This window comes from Mirounga angustirostris, unplaced genomic scaffold (assembly GCF_029215605.1).
Source record: "Mirounga angustirostris isolate CCGP_5_RB_7025 unplaced genomic scaffold, mMirAng1.0.hap1 SCAF_10, whole genome shotgun sequence".
Lineage (NCBI taxonomy): Eukaryota > Metazoa > Chordata > Mammalia > Carnivora > Phocidae > Mirounga > Mirounga angustirostris.
Window position 1 is genome coordinate 114,996,813 of NW_026991718.1, and position 19,875 is coordinate 115,016,687.

The 19,875-nt window shown below is 45.6% G+C and overlaps 1 protein-coding gene across 1 annotated transcript in view; it reads left to right on the top strand.

Moving 5' to 3' along the window:
- Positions 1–8,950: 8,950 nt before the first annotated feature.
- The window catches only part of MMP24 (matrix metallopeptidase 24), a 45,864-nt gene continuing 34,939 nt past the window's right edge, over positions 8,951–19,875 (top strand). The window contains exons 1-2 of the mRNA XM_064573545.1: positions 8,951–9,001; positions 13,870–14,451. Of these exons, the coding sequence (XP_064429615.1) occupies positions 8,951–9,001; positions 13,870–14,451 (633 nt within the window). The remainder of the gene's footprint in view (positions 9,002–13,869; positions 14,452–19,875) is intronic.

Here is a 19,875-nt window from a genome sequence, read left to right on the forward strand (position 1 = left end):
ACGTATATGTATATATATGAATTTTTAAAGTTTTTCTCCTCTATTACTATCAAGTCTCATCTAACAGATTCTGTATTTGTATAATTATTTTTCTTTTAAGATTTTATTTATTTATTTGCCAGAGAGAGAGAGAGCACAAGCAGGGAGAGCAGCAAGCAGAGGGAGACGCAGGCTCCCCCCTGAGCAAGGAGCCCGATGCGGGACTCGATCCCAGGACCCCGGGATCATGACCTGAGCCAAAGGCAGATGCAGAACTGACTGAGCCACCCACGTGCCCTATAATTATTTTTCTTGAGCCGGAGATTAGGACTGCCATAATGCCTGTTAATTTTTCATTTCCTCTCCTTCCATAGAACCTGAAACTTTATCATCAGCAATTTATTCTTTTTGAGTAGATTATCGTTTTTCTGTGTCAGGAAGGTCCACCTCCTGTTATTGGGAGGGGTAAAAGACCATACTACCTGCCATTCGCACTTTAACAGTGATCCAGCGACTGCGTTAACTAGCTGTCATGGTGGATGGCGGTGAGCGGGCCTCTGAGGGGCCAGGACACAGGACAGAGGTGGTCTGATAGGAGGACAGGGAAAGAAAGGCCTGCAGCAAGGCCAGTCACGGGACACCAGAGGCCGGGGCTGGCCGCAGGGGGGCGGGGCAGCGGTCAGGGAGCAGAACTGAGAGCCCGCCAAGAACATACGGTGCTGACTTCACAGCTTTGCCTCCGGCTGGCTCTGGACTTCAGCCAGTGTCTTCTTGACCTTTCATTTTCTCCCTTCTGAACCTGTCAAGTGTCTGCTCACAACTGGTCCATAGTGTAAATAAGATCTTCTTCCTTTGTGTCCATTTATTCAATAAGTATTTATCATAACTGCGTCTAATAACCCTCCCTTCTGTTTGAACAGCAATAAAGCCCTTTTATACCTACTTATCTCTTTTGATCCAAGAGAAGGAGAATTAGTTCTGATTTCCGAGAAGGAAATAAAGTCTCAGGAATGTTAAGTGATGTATACAGTTACTTTTTTTCCTATGGAGGCCTGGACTCTCTCCATTATCTATACTCTGCTGCCCCCTACTGTGCACACAGCATTAGGTACTAAATTGCAAGGACACTCAACACATAGTTGTCCCAATCTGAGAGTTTTCGTTTGTTAACTTAACAAATATTTATTGAGATCTTACCATGTGCCAGGGGAAAAAAAGACAGACATGGTCCTTGTGCATATGGAGCTTACGATGTAGAGGGAGAGATAGAATTACACAAATAATTATGTCATTACAACTTGGATAAGCACTATGAAATGCAAGGTGCTGTGGGGGGTGTAGACAAGGGGTGTGTAGCCTAGTCTGGAGGATCAGGGAAATCTATCATGAAGTGTAATCCATAGGAGTAGCTTATTCATTGGAGGTATTGCGGGTGCCTCTCAGGCCTCTGGCATGAAGTGGGCAGATGGAGTACTAAGTTGGGGAAGCCTAGGGGATGGGATATTGCATGGGAAGAGCATGAGCTTGGGGGGGGGGGCACCTGGGTGACTCAGTTGGTTAAGCATCTGCCTTTGGCTCAGGTCATGATCTCAGGGTCCTGGGATTGAGCCCCATGTCAGGCTCACTGCTTATTGGGGAGTCTGCTTCTCCCTCTCCCTCTGCCTGCCACTCCCCCTGCTTGTGCTCTCTCTCTCTCTCAAATAAATAAATAAAATCTTAAAAGAAGAAGAACAACAACAACAACAACATGAGCTTGGCTTTGGCCTTTTTCAGTTTGGAAACCCTGTGAAACATTCAGGTATAGTTGTGGAATAAGCAAGTGGTATTTGAAATTGTGGTAATGGGTGAAATCTCTTAGTAAGAAAAGAACAGAAAGGGAGGAGGGCTTATCACTGCCATAAGAAACTCCTGGATTTAAAAGTCCAGTTGGAGGACATGGAATTAGACCAGGAAGCTTGGGATGAGGAACCAGAGAGGAAGGGAGGAAGGTCAGGAGAGTGTAATAAGGCCAAAGCCAAGGGGAGAGTGTGTTTCAGGGGGAGACTGTCAACTGTGGTGGAAGTTATGAACAAATCAAGTAGAAGTTATTTGGCTGGCTGGCCCGGTGGAACTGACGTCCAGTTTCAGAGGCCTGGAGCCTGAGAGGACTAGGCCAGGACTTCCTAGAAAGCCCTCCAGAGGCCACCACAATGTGTTGCCTTGGACAAGTGGTCCTCATACTCTTTTTTTCACATACCACCAAAATAATTTTGATAAATGATGTCACTCTATAATTAAAAGATGCTTTCCTGAAACTGGTATTTTTTAAAGTCCCTTTGTTACCTCCAGGATTTTTTTTTATTGCCTTGGGCAATATACCCTAGTAAGATTCAGGGTGGGCCAGGGATATACCTTTCTTATGAAGACTAGCAGAACTACAGTTAAGAAGGAAAATCCCCAGGGCGGGCTCCCCACTCAGCGAGGAGTCTGCTTCTCCCTCTCCTTCCGCCCCTCCCCCAACTCATGCTCTCTCTCTCTCTCTCTCTCTCTTTTAAATAAATAAATAAATAATAAGAAAAAGAAAGGAAAAGCCGTTTGGAGCCTCATTTCCAGGAACTTTCTCGGGTAGAGTTGGGAAGTTGAGGATATAGAAATTAATTCCCTTAAAAATACCAGTGCATGATTACCTTTTGAGAAATCTTCATGTATCATAGGGATAGTGCATACCTCCATCTGGAAGCCAGATTTGCAAAGGAGTAGGGACAACCTAAAGCTACTGTCAGGTCCTTGGAACCTAGAACTGACTGATGGAGCTGGCTGGCCCTGATGAAATCAGACCCCGATTTTATTTTATTTTTATTTTATTTGTTTGTTTACAGACCCCCGTTTTTATTTTTTATTTTTATTATTATTATTATTTTTTAAAGATTTTATTTATTTATTTATTTGACAGAGAGAGAGATAGCGAGAGCAGGAACACAAGCAGGGGGAGTGGGAGAGGGAGAAGCGGGCTTCCTGCCGAGCAGGGAGCCCGATATGGGACTCCATCCCAGGACCCTGGGATCATGACCTGAGCCGAAGGCAGACGCTTAACGACTGAGCCACCCAGGTGCCCTACAGACCCCCATTTTTAAAGCCTGAACTTGTATAAGGAGATTCAGAGATAGGTGTGGGCGGTTTGGGGGGAATCCTCCAAGGGGCCTTCAGGCTCACGCATCTCCCACCACTCCAGGGGACCATCTTTAAACTAGATCATGACTCTCAGAAGCAAGAGCCAGGCATCAGGGCCTGTTGTCCTCAGTGAGATTAGAGTCCAGCCAGATTTAGCAACACGAGGGGGAGGTGTAACCTGGAAGCAATCTGACTCATTATTTAGCACACCGACCCAAACTCATCCACTCCAATTCATTCATTCTCTCAAATCCCATGTGCTACGCAACGGGTGAGGTGCTAGGGTTACCAAAAAATCATAAGCCACAGGCCAAGCCCCAGAGAAGCTCCGGGAGAGAGACTTTTAAACACGTAGTTGTGATTCATTGGAAGGAAGAGTGAATAAGGCTTGGTGCAAGAGCTGGGGGAGCACCAAAGAAAGAGCATCTTGGGTAAGAGGGTTCAAGGAAAACTTCCCAAAGCAGGTGACATTTGAGTGATTTCTTGACAGGCATGTAGTGCATCAGTTAGAAAAAGAGAGGGTGGTGACAAGGTGGTTCAGGTAGAAAGAACAGCACGCCATGTTCGCAGCCCGTGGCAAAGGGGTGCTCGACCTCTGTGGTCACCCAGGGACTCACTCTTAGAAGGGCCCCCATCCTTGTTCCAGTGCTCTGCTGTCACTCTCTTGGAATCTTAATATTTTTTTAACCAAGGGCCCCGCATTTTCATTTTGCACCAGGCCCTGCCAATTATGTAGCAGGTCCTGCAAGGGGACAAGACGAAAGCAGGGAGACCTATTGAGAAGCTATTCCTGTTGTCCAGGTAAGAGATAATGAGGGGCTAAATTAAGATCATCTTGTCACAACAGCACTACAGACCCACATTATTCTTTTCAACACCTATCTAGTGTCCCTCTGCTTAGATGCAGCTGTTTTTACAGTTGGAAAATATTTAGGCTGATTTTGATCTTTTGTAATCACAAAGATTGCTGCAATGAATAATTTTGTACATTTGTCCTTGTACGCATGTAAGGATTATCTCTCTAGGATCAACTCTCAAAATCAGAATTGATGGGCCAAAGGTATGCTCATTTCCAAGGCTGACAGGCATTGCTAATTTGCGCTCCAAAGAAAGCATAATTTATACCCCTTCCAACAGTACTTTTATTATACCCTCATTAACACTCTGTAACATCCAACTTTTTGATATTTGCAGTCTTGTTGGTGAGAAAGCAAGAACTCATTGTTCTAATTTGCCTTTCTTTAATCATAAATGAGGTTGGTCATTTTTAAAAAAAGATTATGACTCCATTTATATTCTGTTAAGAGGAAACACATTTTGCCATTCTTGAACTGGGTTATAGGTTCTTTTCTTATTGCTTTCTAGGAGATGTCTTATGTTAAGAAAATTAATAGTGGGGCACCTGGGTGGCTCAGTCATTGGGCATCTGCCTTCGGCTCAGGTCCTGGTCCCAGGGTCCTGGGATCGAGCCCCGCATCGGGCTCCCTGCTCGGCGGGAAGCCTGCTTCTCCCTCTCCCACTCCCACTCCCCCTGCTTGTGTTCCCTCTCTGGCTCTCTTTCTCTCTGTCAAATAAATAAATAAAATCTTTTAAAAAAAATTAAAAAATTAAAAAAATAAAATAAAACAATAACCCTTGGAGGGGTGCCTGGGTAGCTCAGTCGTTGAGGCTCTGCCTTTGGCTCGGGGCATGGTCCCAGGGTCCTGGGATCGAGCCCCGCATCTGGCTCCCCTGCTCAGCAGGAAGCCTGCTTCTCCCTCTCCCACTCCCCCTGCTTGTGTTCCCTCTCTCACTGTCTCTCTGTCAAATAAATAAATAAAATCTTTAAAAAAAAAAGTAATAATAAACATATTACCTGTTCTATTGTTTGTTTATTTACTATATATAGATAGATATATAAAATTTTTGCCATGCAAATTAAGGCCTAAAGTTTTGAGACTGCCCACCTAAGTGAACCGCTTTTCCTTCTACCTTCATATTACAATATATGCCCTTTTTCAGGGAATGGCCTTTAGAGACTATTACAGTTACTTTTTAAAAAGTTCAACTCAGGGCGCCTGGGTGGCTCAGTTGGTTAAGCAACTGCCTTCGGCTCAGGTCATGATCCTGGAGTCCCTGGATCGAGTCCCTGGATCGAGTCCCTGGATCGAGTCCCTGGATCGAGTCCCGAATCGGGCTCCCTGCTCAGCGGGGAGTCTGCTTCTCCCTCTGACCCTCCCCCCTCTCATGCTCTCTATCTCATTCTCTCTCTCAAATAAATAAATAAAATCTTTAAAAAAAAAAAGTTCAACTCATATTTGTTTATTTTTCTAATAGATAATCCACCCACATAGTTAAAAAGTCAAAGGACACAAAAATGTAGACAGTGACAAATCTCCCTGTCATCCTGTCCCCCTGCCACATAGTTCCCCTCCAGGAAAGCAATTACTGTTCTCAGCGCCCTGGGGATCCTTCCATATTTTACACATAAACAGGCCAGGGCACACAATTTGTTCCCCATTATCACACAAATAATTTTTAATAATTTTTTTTCATTTAAGATTACATTTTGGAAAAAATTTCCTATCAGTTCATTAAGTAATTCATTTTTTTTAATGGCCTCATAGGGTTTCACTGAATATACATGATTCTGAATACATTCATAAGGGGAAAATACCCCTAAGTCATTGGATTTGAGGCTGGATGTTGAGACAGAAGCGGGGAATTGAACTGGGGCTTCTGTACATTCTGAACAATCGGACCCTTTCTTTCCTCCATGCCTCTACCTTCCCATCTCTGCCAGTTAAAATTTCGCACAGTCTTCCATTGTTTATGCATGGTAATGAGCAACGTATATTGCAGGTAAAACACTTAGTGTAAAAAACATCATCTGCTTATATAGGCTCATCTCAAATGCTACTTCCTTTGTGAAGCTTTCCTTGAGCTCTGTGATTTTTTCCAGCCAGAGTGACCTCGCCTCCTTGTGAAATCCTATAGGAGGTTTTAATGTGTTGTGGTTATTTGTCACATCTTATATGTGCTCAAGTCTTCACTGTTTTACCTGAACACTGTCTTACTCACCTCAGTACTTTCCAGAATGGCTTAGTAATGTTTATAGAATTTCTGAGGTATTTAATGAATGAGCAAATGTACCAAGAGTTAAGGATATACGGTTTTGTGTCAGACATTTGGGGTTTTTCCCTGGTTTGGCGGTTTTCTCACAGTTGCGAGGATTAAGTGATATAACGTAGATAAATTGTGCTGTGTGTAATAAGCCCTCATTATATGTTAGCTGCCGTAGTGGGAATTCAGAGGAAGGAGAGAAGTCAAGGAGACCCCCTTAGCTGGATGGTGCTCTCCAGCCTCCTGTCTATATTTCCTTTCAGATCCCAAATGAGAACTTCACTTTTTTCTATTCCTGTATTTTCTTTTTGTCTTTATCTTTTGGGTAAATTTGTCTGACTTCAGGTCTAAGGCACTCCAGCACCAAGGGCTGCTCAACTGTTTCCTGTCTTTATGAGAAACAAGGATCTCTACCCTATGGTTGAGCTAGCAGGTTAGTTTCTTCCTACCCAATGTTAAAGAAAAAAAAATTCAATGACACTTAGGGAAGACTTTATTCATGGGAGGGGGAAGATCACCATAGGTATAGGGTCTACCGCAATGGAATTTTGCAGTGGAGGAGAGAAATTAGGCTCAATTATGAATACAGCATGAGCAAAGGGGGGGGATTTATAGTCAAGGAACAGAGCGAGGGTCAAGTGATAGAAAATTACTAAGAAGAAACATCAGGGGTCAGGGGATTCTGGCTAAGCAGACCTACCAGGATTCTTGCTGAAGACAGGCCAGGGTGATCAGGCATCATTGGGGAGACAGTGGAGGATGAGGGACCTAATCAGATAGCAAGGTGATCCAGATAGTGAAGGGGGAGGGTTTCTGGATAAATTGAGTTAGCAAAGTTCTTGCTAAGACCAGATTTTTTTAAAGGAGATTTTATGTATTTGAGAGAGAGTGAGAAAGAGTGCATGAGAGGGGGCAGGGTCAGAGGAAGAAGCAGACTCCCCACTGAACAGGAAGCCCAATGTGGGACTCTATCCTGGGACTCCAGGATCATGACCTGAGCCGAAGGCAGACGCTTAACCAACTGAGCCACCCAGGCACCCCGCTAAGACTAGATTTTTACAAGATTTTTACAAGTGCACACAGATGGGCCTAGGAGAAGGTTGAGAAGCCTGACTACAATTTGGTCAAGCAAAGAATCTTGGTCATTGAATAGAAGGCATTCTGATATCAGCAACGGGATCTAGAAACAGACAAAGTTCCATGGGAGCATAAAGAGCACAGAGTCTTGGGGTTTCAGGAACTTTAGTTGCAGTAGCCTTATAACTCACCTCCCTTGTATAGGAGGAGTGTTGTGAGGGAAGCATCCCCCACCTGCTGGACAAAAAGTAAGTAACCAACAAATAAATGCAAGTTCCCCTCTAATCTCTTGTCCACACTGGTACTAAATTTACACTCCTTTTTTTTTTTTTAGATTTTTTATTTATTTATTTATTTGACAGAGAAAGACACAGCGAGAGAGGGAACACAAACGGGGAGTGGGAGAGGGAGAAGCAGACTCCCTGCCGAGCAGGGAGCCCTATACGGGACTCAATCCCGGGACTCCAGGATCATGACCTGAGCCGAAGGTAGTCGCTTAACTAACTGAGCCACCCAGGCGCCCTAAATTTACACTCCTAAAGGCCCTCTTCTTCCCTCTTCCTGTGGATGAATTCTCCTCACAGTCAGCCTCTCTGTTTGCACACTTGCATTCTTGTGGACATTGTTTCTGCCATTCTCCCACTCTCTCCTGCAGCAGCAATTTTCCCCACTCCACTGGATCGTTCTAGGTCAGCTTATAAGCATTATTCTTCCCATCAGGAAAACAAACAAAACAACCCTCTTTTGACTCTACATCCTCCTGCAGCTGCCACACATTCTCCTTCCCTTTATAGCAAAATTCCTCGGAAAGGGTGTATGTACTCAACATTTTCAATTCCTCTACTATGCCCTCTTGGACTTATTCCAACCAGATGTCTGACCCCCTACAAACCACCAAAACTGCTCATCTCAAGATCACCAATTGCTCCACATTGGTCAATCCAATGACTGTTTCTTAATCTTCGTATGATAATCTGTAAGCAGCATTTAGTATAGTTGATTACTCTCTTTTCCTTAAAACACTTTCTTCACTTAGTCTCCAGGATTTCTCACAATTCTGGTTTTCTTCTTTTGTCTCTTCCTTCCCAGTGTCTTTTTGATTCCTTTTCATTTTCCCAACCTCAACATATTAGATTTGCCCCTGGGATGGAGTCATCAAAACTTCCTTTCCACCAACATTCATCTCCTGAGTAATTGTGGCTGATCCTTCGGCTTTTAAATCCTATCTTTTTTTCTGAGAACCCCCCAATTCATATTCCAGTCTAGACCTCTTTCTTGAAGTCAGACCCACATATGAAACCATCTACTTGCCACATCCACTTGGGTGTTTAATAGACATCTCCCACTTAACATGTCCCAAACCTAGCTCTTGATAGTTCTCTTCAAACCTGTCCTTCCTGTGGCCTTCTTTGTGTCAGACAACAGCGACTCCACTCTTGTAGTTACTCAAATGTTTGGTGTCGTTTGACTCTTCTTTTTTCCTCATACCTCATATCCATCCATTGCCACGTTCTGTCAACTCTACTTTCAAAATCTATCAAGAATCCAACTACATCTCCCATCCCTGCTTGGACCCTGGTCCAAGCCACCATCGTCCTGCATCAGGATTACTGCAATGGCCGCCTAGTTAGACTTCCTGCGTATGGCCTTTCAACCTGCTCAGAGTGCAACAACCAAAGTGATTCTGTTAAAGGTAAGTCAGAAGATGTCTCTTCTATTCTCAAAATCTTCCATTGGCTTTTTTTATCTCAAGAAATGTACCTCCCCTCCATAACCTTCATCTCCTAATACTCTCGCCCTTCTTCCACTCCAACCACACTGGTCCTCCATGTTGTTCCTCAAACCTGCCAGGCATGCTCTTGCTTCAGAACTTTTCCCCTTGCTCTTCCCTCTGCCTGAATTCATTTCTCCCAGATACCTGCAGAGTCCACTCCCTTATTCCTTCAGGCCTTTACTGAAAACTTACTTTCTTACTGAGACCTTCCCTGGTGATCCTATCCAAAATCACATGCACACACACACACACACACCTTTCAGCTTTCATATCCTAGTTCCCGGCTTTTCTCAACAGCTATCACTATCTAATATACTATATACATTAATTATTTTGTTTACCGTCTGTCACACCAGTATAATGTAAATTCTGTGAAAGCAGGGAGTTTGATTTGATTTGTTTACTGCTCTATCCCAGTACCTCAAATCATGCTGGGCACATCAAGGTGTTTAATAAATATTTGTTGAACAATTTTTTGAAATGTTATCATGTCACTCCTTTACTCAAACCCCTTTGGTGAGGTCCAGCTGCTCAGAACAGGGTTCTCAAACCTTTTAGTCTCAGGATCTCCTTTATACTCTCTCTTTTTTTAAAAAAAAGATTTTATTTATTTATTTGACAGAGAGAGACACAGCGAGAGAGGGAACACAAGCAGGGGGAGTAGGAGAGGGAGAAGCAGGCTTCCCGCTGAGCAGGGAGCCCGACGTAAGGCTCAATCTCAGGACCCCAGGATCATGACCTGAGCCGAAGTCAGACGCTTAACGACTGAGCCACCCAGGCGCCCCTCCTTTACACTCTTTTTTTTTTTTTAAAAGATTTTATTTATTTATTTGACACAGAGAGAGAGAAAGAGAGAAAGAGCACAAGCAGGGGGAGCGGCAGGCAGAGGGAGAAGCAGTCTTCCTGCATGAGCAGGGAGCCCAATGCGGGGTTCAATCCGAGGACTCTGGAATCATGACCTGAGCCGAAGGCAGTGGTTCAACCAACTGAGCCACCCAGGCGCCCCGCTCCTTTACACTCTTAAAAATTATTGAGGACTCCAGAGAGCTTGTTTTATGTGAATTATATCTATTGGTCATTACCACTAGAAATCAAAGCTGAGAAATTTTAAAATATTTACATATTAATTTGTTTCAAATAACAATAAATCAGTTAACATAAATAACACTTTTATGAAAAATGGTTATGATTTCAAAAAAATTAGTGAGAAAAGTGGTATTGCTTTACATTATTTATTTATTTATTTATTTTTAGCGAGAGAAACCGCAAGTGCAGGAAGGAGCAGAGGGAGAGGGGCAAGCAGGCTCTGCGCTGAGCATCATGTGGGGCTTGATCCCAGGACCCCAAGATCATGACCTGAGCTGAAATCAAAAGTTGGAGGCTTAACCAACTGAACTACCCAGACGCCCCTGCTCTACACTTTTGACAACCTGTTTATCGTCTGACTCAATAGAAGATAATTGTATTCTCATGTCTACTTCTGCAATCTGTTGTGAAGCCTCAGAAAAGCCACACCATCCACTCATGAAGGAATGAGAGTTAAAAGGACAAACAAAGCTTAGTATTGTTAAGAAAATAGTTTTGATCTCACAGACCCCCTGAAAGGGTCTCAACCACACTCCAAGAGTTGTTGGCTTAGAACTTGAAGTCCAAACTCCTTAGCGTGGCATTCATATTTATCTGTACCTGTGGATATACGGTTCCTTTTTTGCACTCTACAGAGTAAATTCCTGCTGGTCCTTCAAGGCCCATCTCCCCTCCTGCCACCTCTAGACAGTTAGTTGTTCCCTCCTCTCTACTTTCATAAAACTTTTCTTTTATAGGGGCACCTGGGTGGCTCAGTCGTTAATTGTCTGCCTTCAGCTCAAGTCAGGATCCCAGGGTCCTGGGATCGAGCCCTACATCGGGCTCCCTGCTCTGCAGGAAGCCTGCTTCTCCCTCTCCCACTCCCCCTGCTTGTGTTCCTCCTCTCGCTGTCTCTCTCTCTGTCACAAAATAAATAAAATCTTTAAAAAAAATATTTTCTTTTATAGCACGTATTATGCTATCTTCCTTCTATCTATATGTGTCTATCTCCCCAGTTGATTATCTTTCTAAAGGAGGCAACTGTAACCTAATCTTTATATCCCAGCCCAGCTAGCACCCAAAAGATACTTAATAAATATTTGTTGAATAAAGAAATAAGAGAGGAGGTGAAGGGAGAAGGGATCCAGTTGCCTTACAGCAAGCTCTGGTATTGGCATAATGCATCCTGATGAGATTATTAATACCCAAGTTTCTCCTAACATCTGCTCAGTTGACTATATAGTTTACAAAGTGAATCTCAACCATTTGTGTGGTCCATCTAATGAAGCGGAGAGGGCAGGGTCATTGTTTTACTTTACAAATGAGGAAACTGAGGCTCAAAGAGATTAAATGACTTGCCCAAAGGTGCACTACAAATTAGTAACAACCAATATTGGATCCAGGTATCTGACTCTAAGTTCCATGCCTTTTCCATGAAAAAAGGGAAAAGAGAAATCTGTGCCCTGGTGAGTTCATCTGACAGTGTTACTCTAAAGCCTCCAAACCTCCTCTTGGGCTGGCTTCACAATGGTCTCTAGACCTTCTCTACTAGGGACCTACCTTAGGGTTATATTCTATAAGCATCCATTTGTTTATACCAATCTCTTCCTTCTTTATCATTAATTACCTACTGCCACCCTTGTCCATCATCCTTGATATCTGGTTTGAATGTAGTATTTCCTGCTGGAATGCACCCTCTCCCAAGCTTCCGACATTGGGTAATTTGTTGCTCTTTCCTCGATGTTTCCGTAACACTTCCCTCCCATCTCTGTCATAATTTAGCATGAAACCATGTGACTAGCTATGTCCCTATCTCCCTGTTAGACTGTGAGCAGGAAATTCAATGGTGTGTATTCAGTCTTCAATCTCTGTGATCTCCTTGATACTGCCAAGCCCTCTTCATCTCCTTGAAATGTTCCTGCCCTTTCCTATATACCCTATGACCCTGATTGCTCAATCTTTTGAGCACTCTTTAGACTGAATATGTATGTCTCAACACAGGGCCTGAAGTTTTGCTTTTTCCACTCCAATCTTTCAGTTTCAAATATCACATTGACCTCGAGGTTTCTAAAATGTCCATTCTCCACCCTCTACTGAACTCATTCCTATATCCATCTCAGGGATCTTACGGTCGCCAGGGCCTCAGCAAACCTAAAACTCTTTGTCATCTTTGTCCTTATGACACTCCATCGCTGTGAAGACACTACAATCCATCTTCCTGGACTTGTCATCACTCCAAACTCCTTTTCTTCTTTTTGGCCCAATGTCTCTTAAATCTCTCCCCCCAACCCTATCTTAGAAAAAAAAAAATGTGTTCTGAGGTCAGGTTGCTTCCCACTCCGCCACTTATGAATCATGCACATTTGGCAAACTTATTCAGAGCCTCTGCTTCCTTATTCTAAATTGGGGGTAATAATAGTATCTGTTTCACAGGGTTTATTTATGAGGATTAAATGAGATATAACACAGTAAAGGGCTTAGCCCAATGTTTGATACAAACTAGGCATTTAATAAGTGTTCACTATTATTGTCATCATTATTTCTTTATACCTAGACTATTGTAATAATCTCCAACTAATTTCTCTGCTTCCTCTGGTCACTATTCTGTACACTGGAAGGAGAACTAATATGGAACATTTATTAAGTGCCAAGCACATCATCTTTAGAGCAACCTTATGCATTAATACCAACATCATTTTGTAAAAATGGAACAGAGCCAATTTATGAATGTAAGTCTGATTCCTAAGCTTGTTCCCTTTCCACACCTCCAAATTACCAGGTAACCACAAAACACCATTTTCCACACGCCATCCTGCTTAAAAGAGCCTTCAAATGCCACCACCCCCATTTCCCCTCCCAAATTCATTAATATCCTGAAACTCACAGTCTTCTGCTTCCTTCACTCCCCCAGCACTTTCCTGTAGGATCCCTATGCTCCAGAGAATGGATCTACTGCCCCAACCACATCCTGTACACCCCATCTTCCTACCTGACACGCCCTCTCCATCCCCCTTCCCTTATTTAAATCCAGCCTTTCCTCAAGGCCTAGCTAGAGTCCCCCACCCCCTCCATAACACCTGTCCTGACTTCACCTGTCCCCCATCAAGGCTGTCCTGACCCCCGGAGCACCTGCCTGTATCCTTTTTGACACTTGGCCTTTGCTGCCCTGTGTTTCACGTTTGCGCACCAAGCTGTAAACCTCTACACTTTAGGGAATCAGCCTCCTTTTTCTTTTTTCTTTTTAAGTCCCAAGTAGCCCAGAGCCCCACATATATATAGAAAGTGTTCAATACATATGGGTTGTTTTGGATGAAAGATGATCTTCCCAACTGGTTGATCTCTCTCCAACTAAGGGGGGCGGCTAGAGAATGAGCTTCACCTTAATTTCACGTAATGTCTCCCAGGGCTGCTCCCCCAAAACACTCCTCAAATCTATTCCTCCCTTTCCCACCCTCCCTGCCCTCCTTTCTCCAAGGCCGCCCTCTCAGACCCTCTCCTCCAGGGCCACCGCCCCCCTCAGCCCCCGCCGTTACTCCAGAGCGTCTTCTCAGTCCCCTCCCCCAGTGCTGTCTCCCAGACCCCCCTCCTCCAGTGCCACCCCCTCAGACTCCGTCCCTCAGGGCTAGTCTTTTGGCTTCGGACCCCCAACCATACCTCCCCCGGAACCATCGCGTGGTTCCACCTCTGCGACTATTCAGTTTAGCCTCTTCCCCCTCCTTCAGGGCTGCCCCCAGACCCCCGCCTCCAGGGCCACCCCTTCGGACCCTCCCTCCGAGCTGTGCTTCGGGCCGCTGAGAACCCCTCCCCGGCACCGCTCCCCGGCCAGTGCCCCAGGACTGGCCCGGAGCCGCCGCCCCCGCAGTCCGGCCCGGGGTGCTGCCCCGGTGCCCCTGGCCGCCCCCCGCTGGGGCGGGGCGCGCGGAGGCGGGGGCGCGCTGGCGGCCGAGACGGCGGCGGCGGCGAAGACAGGCGGGCCGGGCGCGTGTCCGCGGCGCCGTGACTCGGCGGCTCCGCAGCGGCTGCAGCGGGAGGACCCGGCCGGAGCCGCCGCCGCCGCCGCCGCCGCCATCGCAGCCGGGCGGCCGGGCCCCGCCGCGGGGATGCCGAGGAGCCGGGGCGGCCGCGCCGCGCCGGGGCCGCCGCCGCCGGGCCGGGCACCGCGCTGGAGCCGCTGGCGGGTCCCCGGGCGGCTGCTGCTGCTGCTGCCCGCGCTCTGCTGCCTCCCGGGCGCCGCGCGGGCGGCGGCGGCGGCGGCGGCGGCGGCGGAGCGGGCGGCCGAGGCGGAGGCGCCCTTCGCCGGGCAGGTGGGGCTGGCGCGCGGGGCTGGGGCGCGGGCTCGGGGCCTCCGGGCAGGGCGGGGGGGCGGTGCCTGGGCCGGGCCTGGGTCGGGCCGGGCCGCGGCTGCCGCTGGGGGCGCGGGGGTGGCGCGCGGGGTCGGCGCCTGGGGGCCGGGCCGGGGGTTGCCCAGGGCGGGGGCCGGGAAGGGCCGCGGGGCCCGGAGCTGCTTCAGCACCGCGGACAGGGGCAGCGGGCGGGGGCGGAGCAGGAGGGTCGGGATTGTTGTGGTGGCGGTGGGGTGTGTGGCCTGCATGACTATGTGTGAGGGAAACCGTACAACGCCTCGGAGTAAATAGTAAGCGCAGCCAGTATGTTGTGGGCTGGGAGAAGAAACCAAGGATGTTCAAGCTGGAGAAGAGAGGATGGGGGGTGGGGGACGGGAGGGCGGGGGAAGGACTCGATCACTGTCTTCGTATCTGAAGGGCTGTCACGTGCAGGAAGGGTAGACTTGCTCTGAGTGGCCCCACAGGGCAGAATTAGGGTCAACAGAGGTGGGGGTAGGGGTTTCAAGGAGACAAATTTCAACTCAATATTAGAAGAAGTTTGTAACAATCAGAGTTGCTCAACCAGCTTCGGAGGCGGTGAGCTGCTCATCACTGACATGTGCAAGCAAAAGCTCGGGGGGGGGGGGGCGGGGGGAAGGCTTGGATGGATACATGCATAATACCTGCATGGATACATGCATAATAATAACAATAATGCCAACTAGCATTTACTGAGCACTCACTACAAGCCAGGACTGGTGCCATGATTTATATTAATAATCTCATTTCATCCTCATGACTACTCTGAGATAGTTGTCATTATTATCCCCCTTTACAGATGAGGATACAAACTCAGAGAGCTTCAGTAACTTGCCCAAGGTCACACAGCTATGGAGTGATGGGGTTGGAATTCTAGCCGAGGCAGGCTGACTCTAGTCACCATGTATTTATTTAACCATGACACTATTCTATATCACAGAGGAGGGGTTGTGGGGGGCAGTTGGACTAGATAATTTTTCTGGTCTCTTCCAACCTGGAGGTCTGCAATTCTAGTATGTGATAAGTAATAAGTTAGGACAGTAGTTCTTTGCAGAGGAAAATTAGAGTGATTGCCTCAGTTATCCTGTGAGATTGAGTGCATTTGTTGAAGCAGGCAGTCTGTTCAGAAGAATGTGCCGGAACAGGGATTCTTAATTGGGCATGGGACTCAGTGGGCCTGAAATTTTGTGCAAGATTGTGTTTGTGCATGCAAATGTATTTTTCTAGGAGAGAATCCCTAGATTTCTTCAGACTGTCAAAGGGGTACACGATCCCCAAAAATTAGGGTGTGTAAAAAGTCTCTTTTGCCCCAGTTGGTAGTCTTTCAAAGATCTTATCATTGCTGGTTGACTTTTAGTCGAAACTCTCCCTCGCCTGTTTGTGTTTTCAGCTTTATTACATCTCAAAGTAATGCGTTTCATAAATTTATACCCTATAAAAAGTTGGATTCCCTTAGTCTTCCTGAGTGCAAAAGGTGAGGTAGGAAGACCCTGGTGTGGGATTCAGGCAGCCTGGGCTCTAATCTGACCTTGGCCCCTGGTGGCTTCTTGACCTTGGACCATTTCCTTGCACTCTCTAAGCTTAAATTCTACCATCTCTAATATAAAGGGATAGGCTAGATGATCTCAACTCTGAAATCCTTTTATTCCTGTGATATTTCAAGCGTTAAGAGGAGGCTATTTGCTTAAATATGTCAGGATATAGAGGAAAGGTTATGCGTACCCACACCTTACCCTCACCAGCTTTATAGGCTTTGATTATTCCATCTCTCTTAGCCTTTGTCTTTCATGCTTGAGCTTCCCCCTTATGACCAGCCACCCATAGAACAGCCACATTCATCCTTTGGGTCCTTGTAGTTGCCTTTTTTTAGATATCCTTGGGCCCTAGTTTTCAATAGATGTAAACCTGACCACTGTCCCAGATGTGGGACTCTGTAGTCTGGCACAAAGGAAGGATGATTCCTTCTTTGGTTTTCAGCTCCATTCCCGCTCCTGCCTATCCCTTTGTCAGCCTTCCTGACCCACACATTAGGACACTGCCTTTAGGAAACAATCTGCAGTAGTTCTCCGATCCCTTTCCTGTGTCAAAACTGATAGCCTGGAACCCAACACCCTGTACGTGGATTATTTTTATCAGAGTGCATTACCTTACGTTTCCTCACATTGACGTTTATCTGCCATTTTACATCCCACTCAGTACCTTCCTTCAGCTCTGTCTCCTTTGGCAGAGCATTTCCCTACCCAAAAAGGTTTAAGATGATCTGCAGTTCTTGAAATTTTCACTTTGCTCTACTTCTGGATCACTTATAAAAAATTTAAATCAGACAAGTCCCAGCATGGTCTCCTGGGGCCCCCTGAACTCTTAATTTCCTTTCATTCCGAGAAGTGACCCTTTATTTCTATTGTTTCCTATCTCCAAGTGACTTGATGAAAAACACCACCCTTAATTCCATGATGACTCCATTTTTATATTGTCCAAAAGTTTCTTAAAGATAGCAGAATTATATCCACTGCTTCTCTCAACAATTTGCGCCTAATTATCCCTTCATTGAACACTAACAGCTCACATGATGGAAACCTTACAGAAATATGGTTGCTTTTCAGCCAGCAGATAATGACTTACTCCTCTTTCTGTTTTTAAAGTCCTCTGGAGTTTGAACCCACACTACCTCCGCTCTAGAAGGCTGACTTTCCCACTGCTCATCAGTACACATTCTTACTCCAGACAAGCTTGTCTCTCCTTTATCCTAAGACAAACTACCTGCGTTTCTCTGCACATCACATGCCGTTTGCGTCTCTACCTCCACTCATCCATCTGTGACCTTTCCTTAGTTTCAGCCCAAGCCTCACTTCTTCAGGAAACTCCCTGACTTCTCTAGTTATTTATTCCTCTCTTTTCAGGGCAACACTTTGAAGAAGCCCTGGCCCATTTGCTTTTTTTTTTTTTTTTTTTTTTTAATACATAAACATCATTTGGGCAGTTCTTAAGCAGGGCCTAAAAATTTCTTCTGTTTTTAGATCTAACACAATCCCCAATGCTCATTGTTAATTACTCAATAAGCATTCGGTGATTCTTCTCTTTGTCCCTTGTGCCAAAAAGTTACCTAGATACTTATGGACAGGTGGGTCTTAAGGTCCCTTCTAAAATGCTTCTTAGGGATGGAACTCATTGCCCACCTGTCCTTCCTTCATTGGAAATAGAGGTTATTCTTTTTGGCAGTGGTCCCACAATCTCACCCTTAAAAACCTGCTCAGTAGGTTGTCATCTGGTGGTAGTGACATACAATACAGAGGCACCGAGAGGTGGCCGTGATCTTAGAGATCACCAAATAAGTGCATAGTAGTACTTAATAGACACTTCTTCAATTGCAGTGAGTTGCCCAAGGACTCTAAATCTGATAGTAGGTGATTCAGAACTCGAAACTTTTCCCTAGTCTCCTAACTTCTTAGTTGAAAGCATTTTCACTATCTTTGGCTTTTGATTTTATATCTCTAATTTATCATTACCAAAAGACAAAATGAAAAAACAAAACAAAACAAAAACCCCACAACCCACCTCATTCAGTCTGTTTTCTCCTTTGCATTCTTGAGTCTTTCTTTTGTATTTTGCACATCAGGGGGTCCCCGATTCCCTAATTGGCTTCCTGTGTTTGGTTTATTTAAAGCATCCCTTTCTCTTATGATTAGCTGAGTAGAATGTCCCACAAATCGTGTTTTGGCCCTGCTGCTTTCCAGTTTGATTCTGAGGAAGGTCAGTCCAGACAGAAAGAGACAAGCTGATCAGCATGGGTCACACAAGTAAGGGAGTGTGACGCCCGGACAGAAGGCATAATGAACTCCTGCCCTCTAGACCAGTTTTGAGGGATCTGCTCTGGGTGGATAGAGAGCATTCTTTGGTTTGCACCTATAGTTAAGAAAAATTAGAGCCCTGGGCGCCTGGGTGGCTCAGTCGGTTGAGCGACTGCCTTCGGCTCAGGTCATGATCCTGGAGTCCCTGGATGGAGTCCCGCATCGGGCTCCCTGCTCTGCAGGGAGTCTGCTTCTCCCTCTGACCCTCCTCCCTCTCATGCTCTCTGTCTCTCATTCTCTCTGTCTCAAATAAATAAATAAAATCTAAAAAAAAAAAAGAAGAAAAAAAGAAAAGTTAGAGCCCTGATGAGTCTAGCAGTGGGTCGCCTATTAAGAAGCACAAACAGACACTGGGGAGGGTATGTGCTCTGGTAAGAGCTGTGAATTGTGCAAGACTGTTGAATCTCAGAGCTCTACCTCTGAAACAAATAATGCAATATATGTTAAGAAAAAAAAGGAAGAAGAAGAAGGTAGCAGGAGGGGAAGAATGAAGCAGGGGAAATCGGAGGGGTAGACGAACCATGAGAGACGATGGACTCTGAAAAACAAACTGAGGGTTCTAGAGGCGAGGGGGGTGGGAGGATGGGTTGGCCTGGTGGTGGGTATTGAGGAGGGCACATTCTGCATGGAGCACTGGGTGTTATGCACAAACAATGAATCATGGAACACTTCATCTAAAACTGATGATGTAATGTATGGGGATTAACAGAAGAATAATAAAAAAAAAAAGAAGCACAAACAGATTCCCAAACCCAAAATTTCTTTCAATATGATCATGGCCTCCCAGCATAGCTTCATTCTTGTCTGGAAAAAAAAAAGTTCTTACTGTTAGGAAGTTCTCCCTTTTACCTAATCTGAATCTAGTCTGCTGCATTTTAATTCATTTCTCTTATTTTTTTAAAAGATTTTATTTATTTATTTGAGAGAGAGAGAGAGTGAGAGGGAGAAGCAGGCTCCCCGCTGAGCAGAGAGCCCAATGCGGGACTCGATCCCAGGACTCCGGGATCACAACCCGAGCTGAAGGCAGACGCCCAACCGACTGAGCCACCCAGGCGCCCCATCTCTCTTATTATTACTGTGTTTTTTCCTATGATTTTAACAGCCTCATATCTGAAAGGTGTTTTTGCACTTTCCAGATGCTGTCATGTGTGTGGCCCCACTTGATCCTGGCAACAACAGCATGAGTGAGATAGGGAAAATATTGTCCCCATTTTATAGTTGAGCAAACAGAGACTCCGAGAAAGGATGTGACCTGTCCACATCTTGTCCAGAGACCCACATGTAGCTAATAAACAGTAAGGCTAGGACTAGAAGCTGGATTTTCTGTCCTTGGTCTGCGTGCTTTTCTAGATTACTGCAATAGCCTTTTAGCCAATCTTTTCCACCTTCAGAGTTGTCCCACTCCAGTCTTTGAAAGAGGTAGTTTCAGAGCAAGGAAAAGTAAATTATAATTGTACTAAAGAGACGGATCTTGGGACATGCCTAGCCTTATCATATGGTATAGTTTGAACTCAAAATG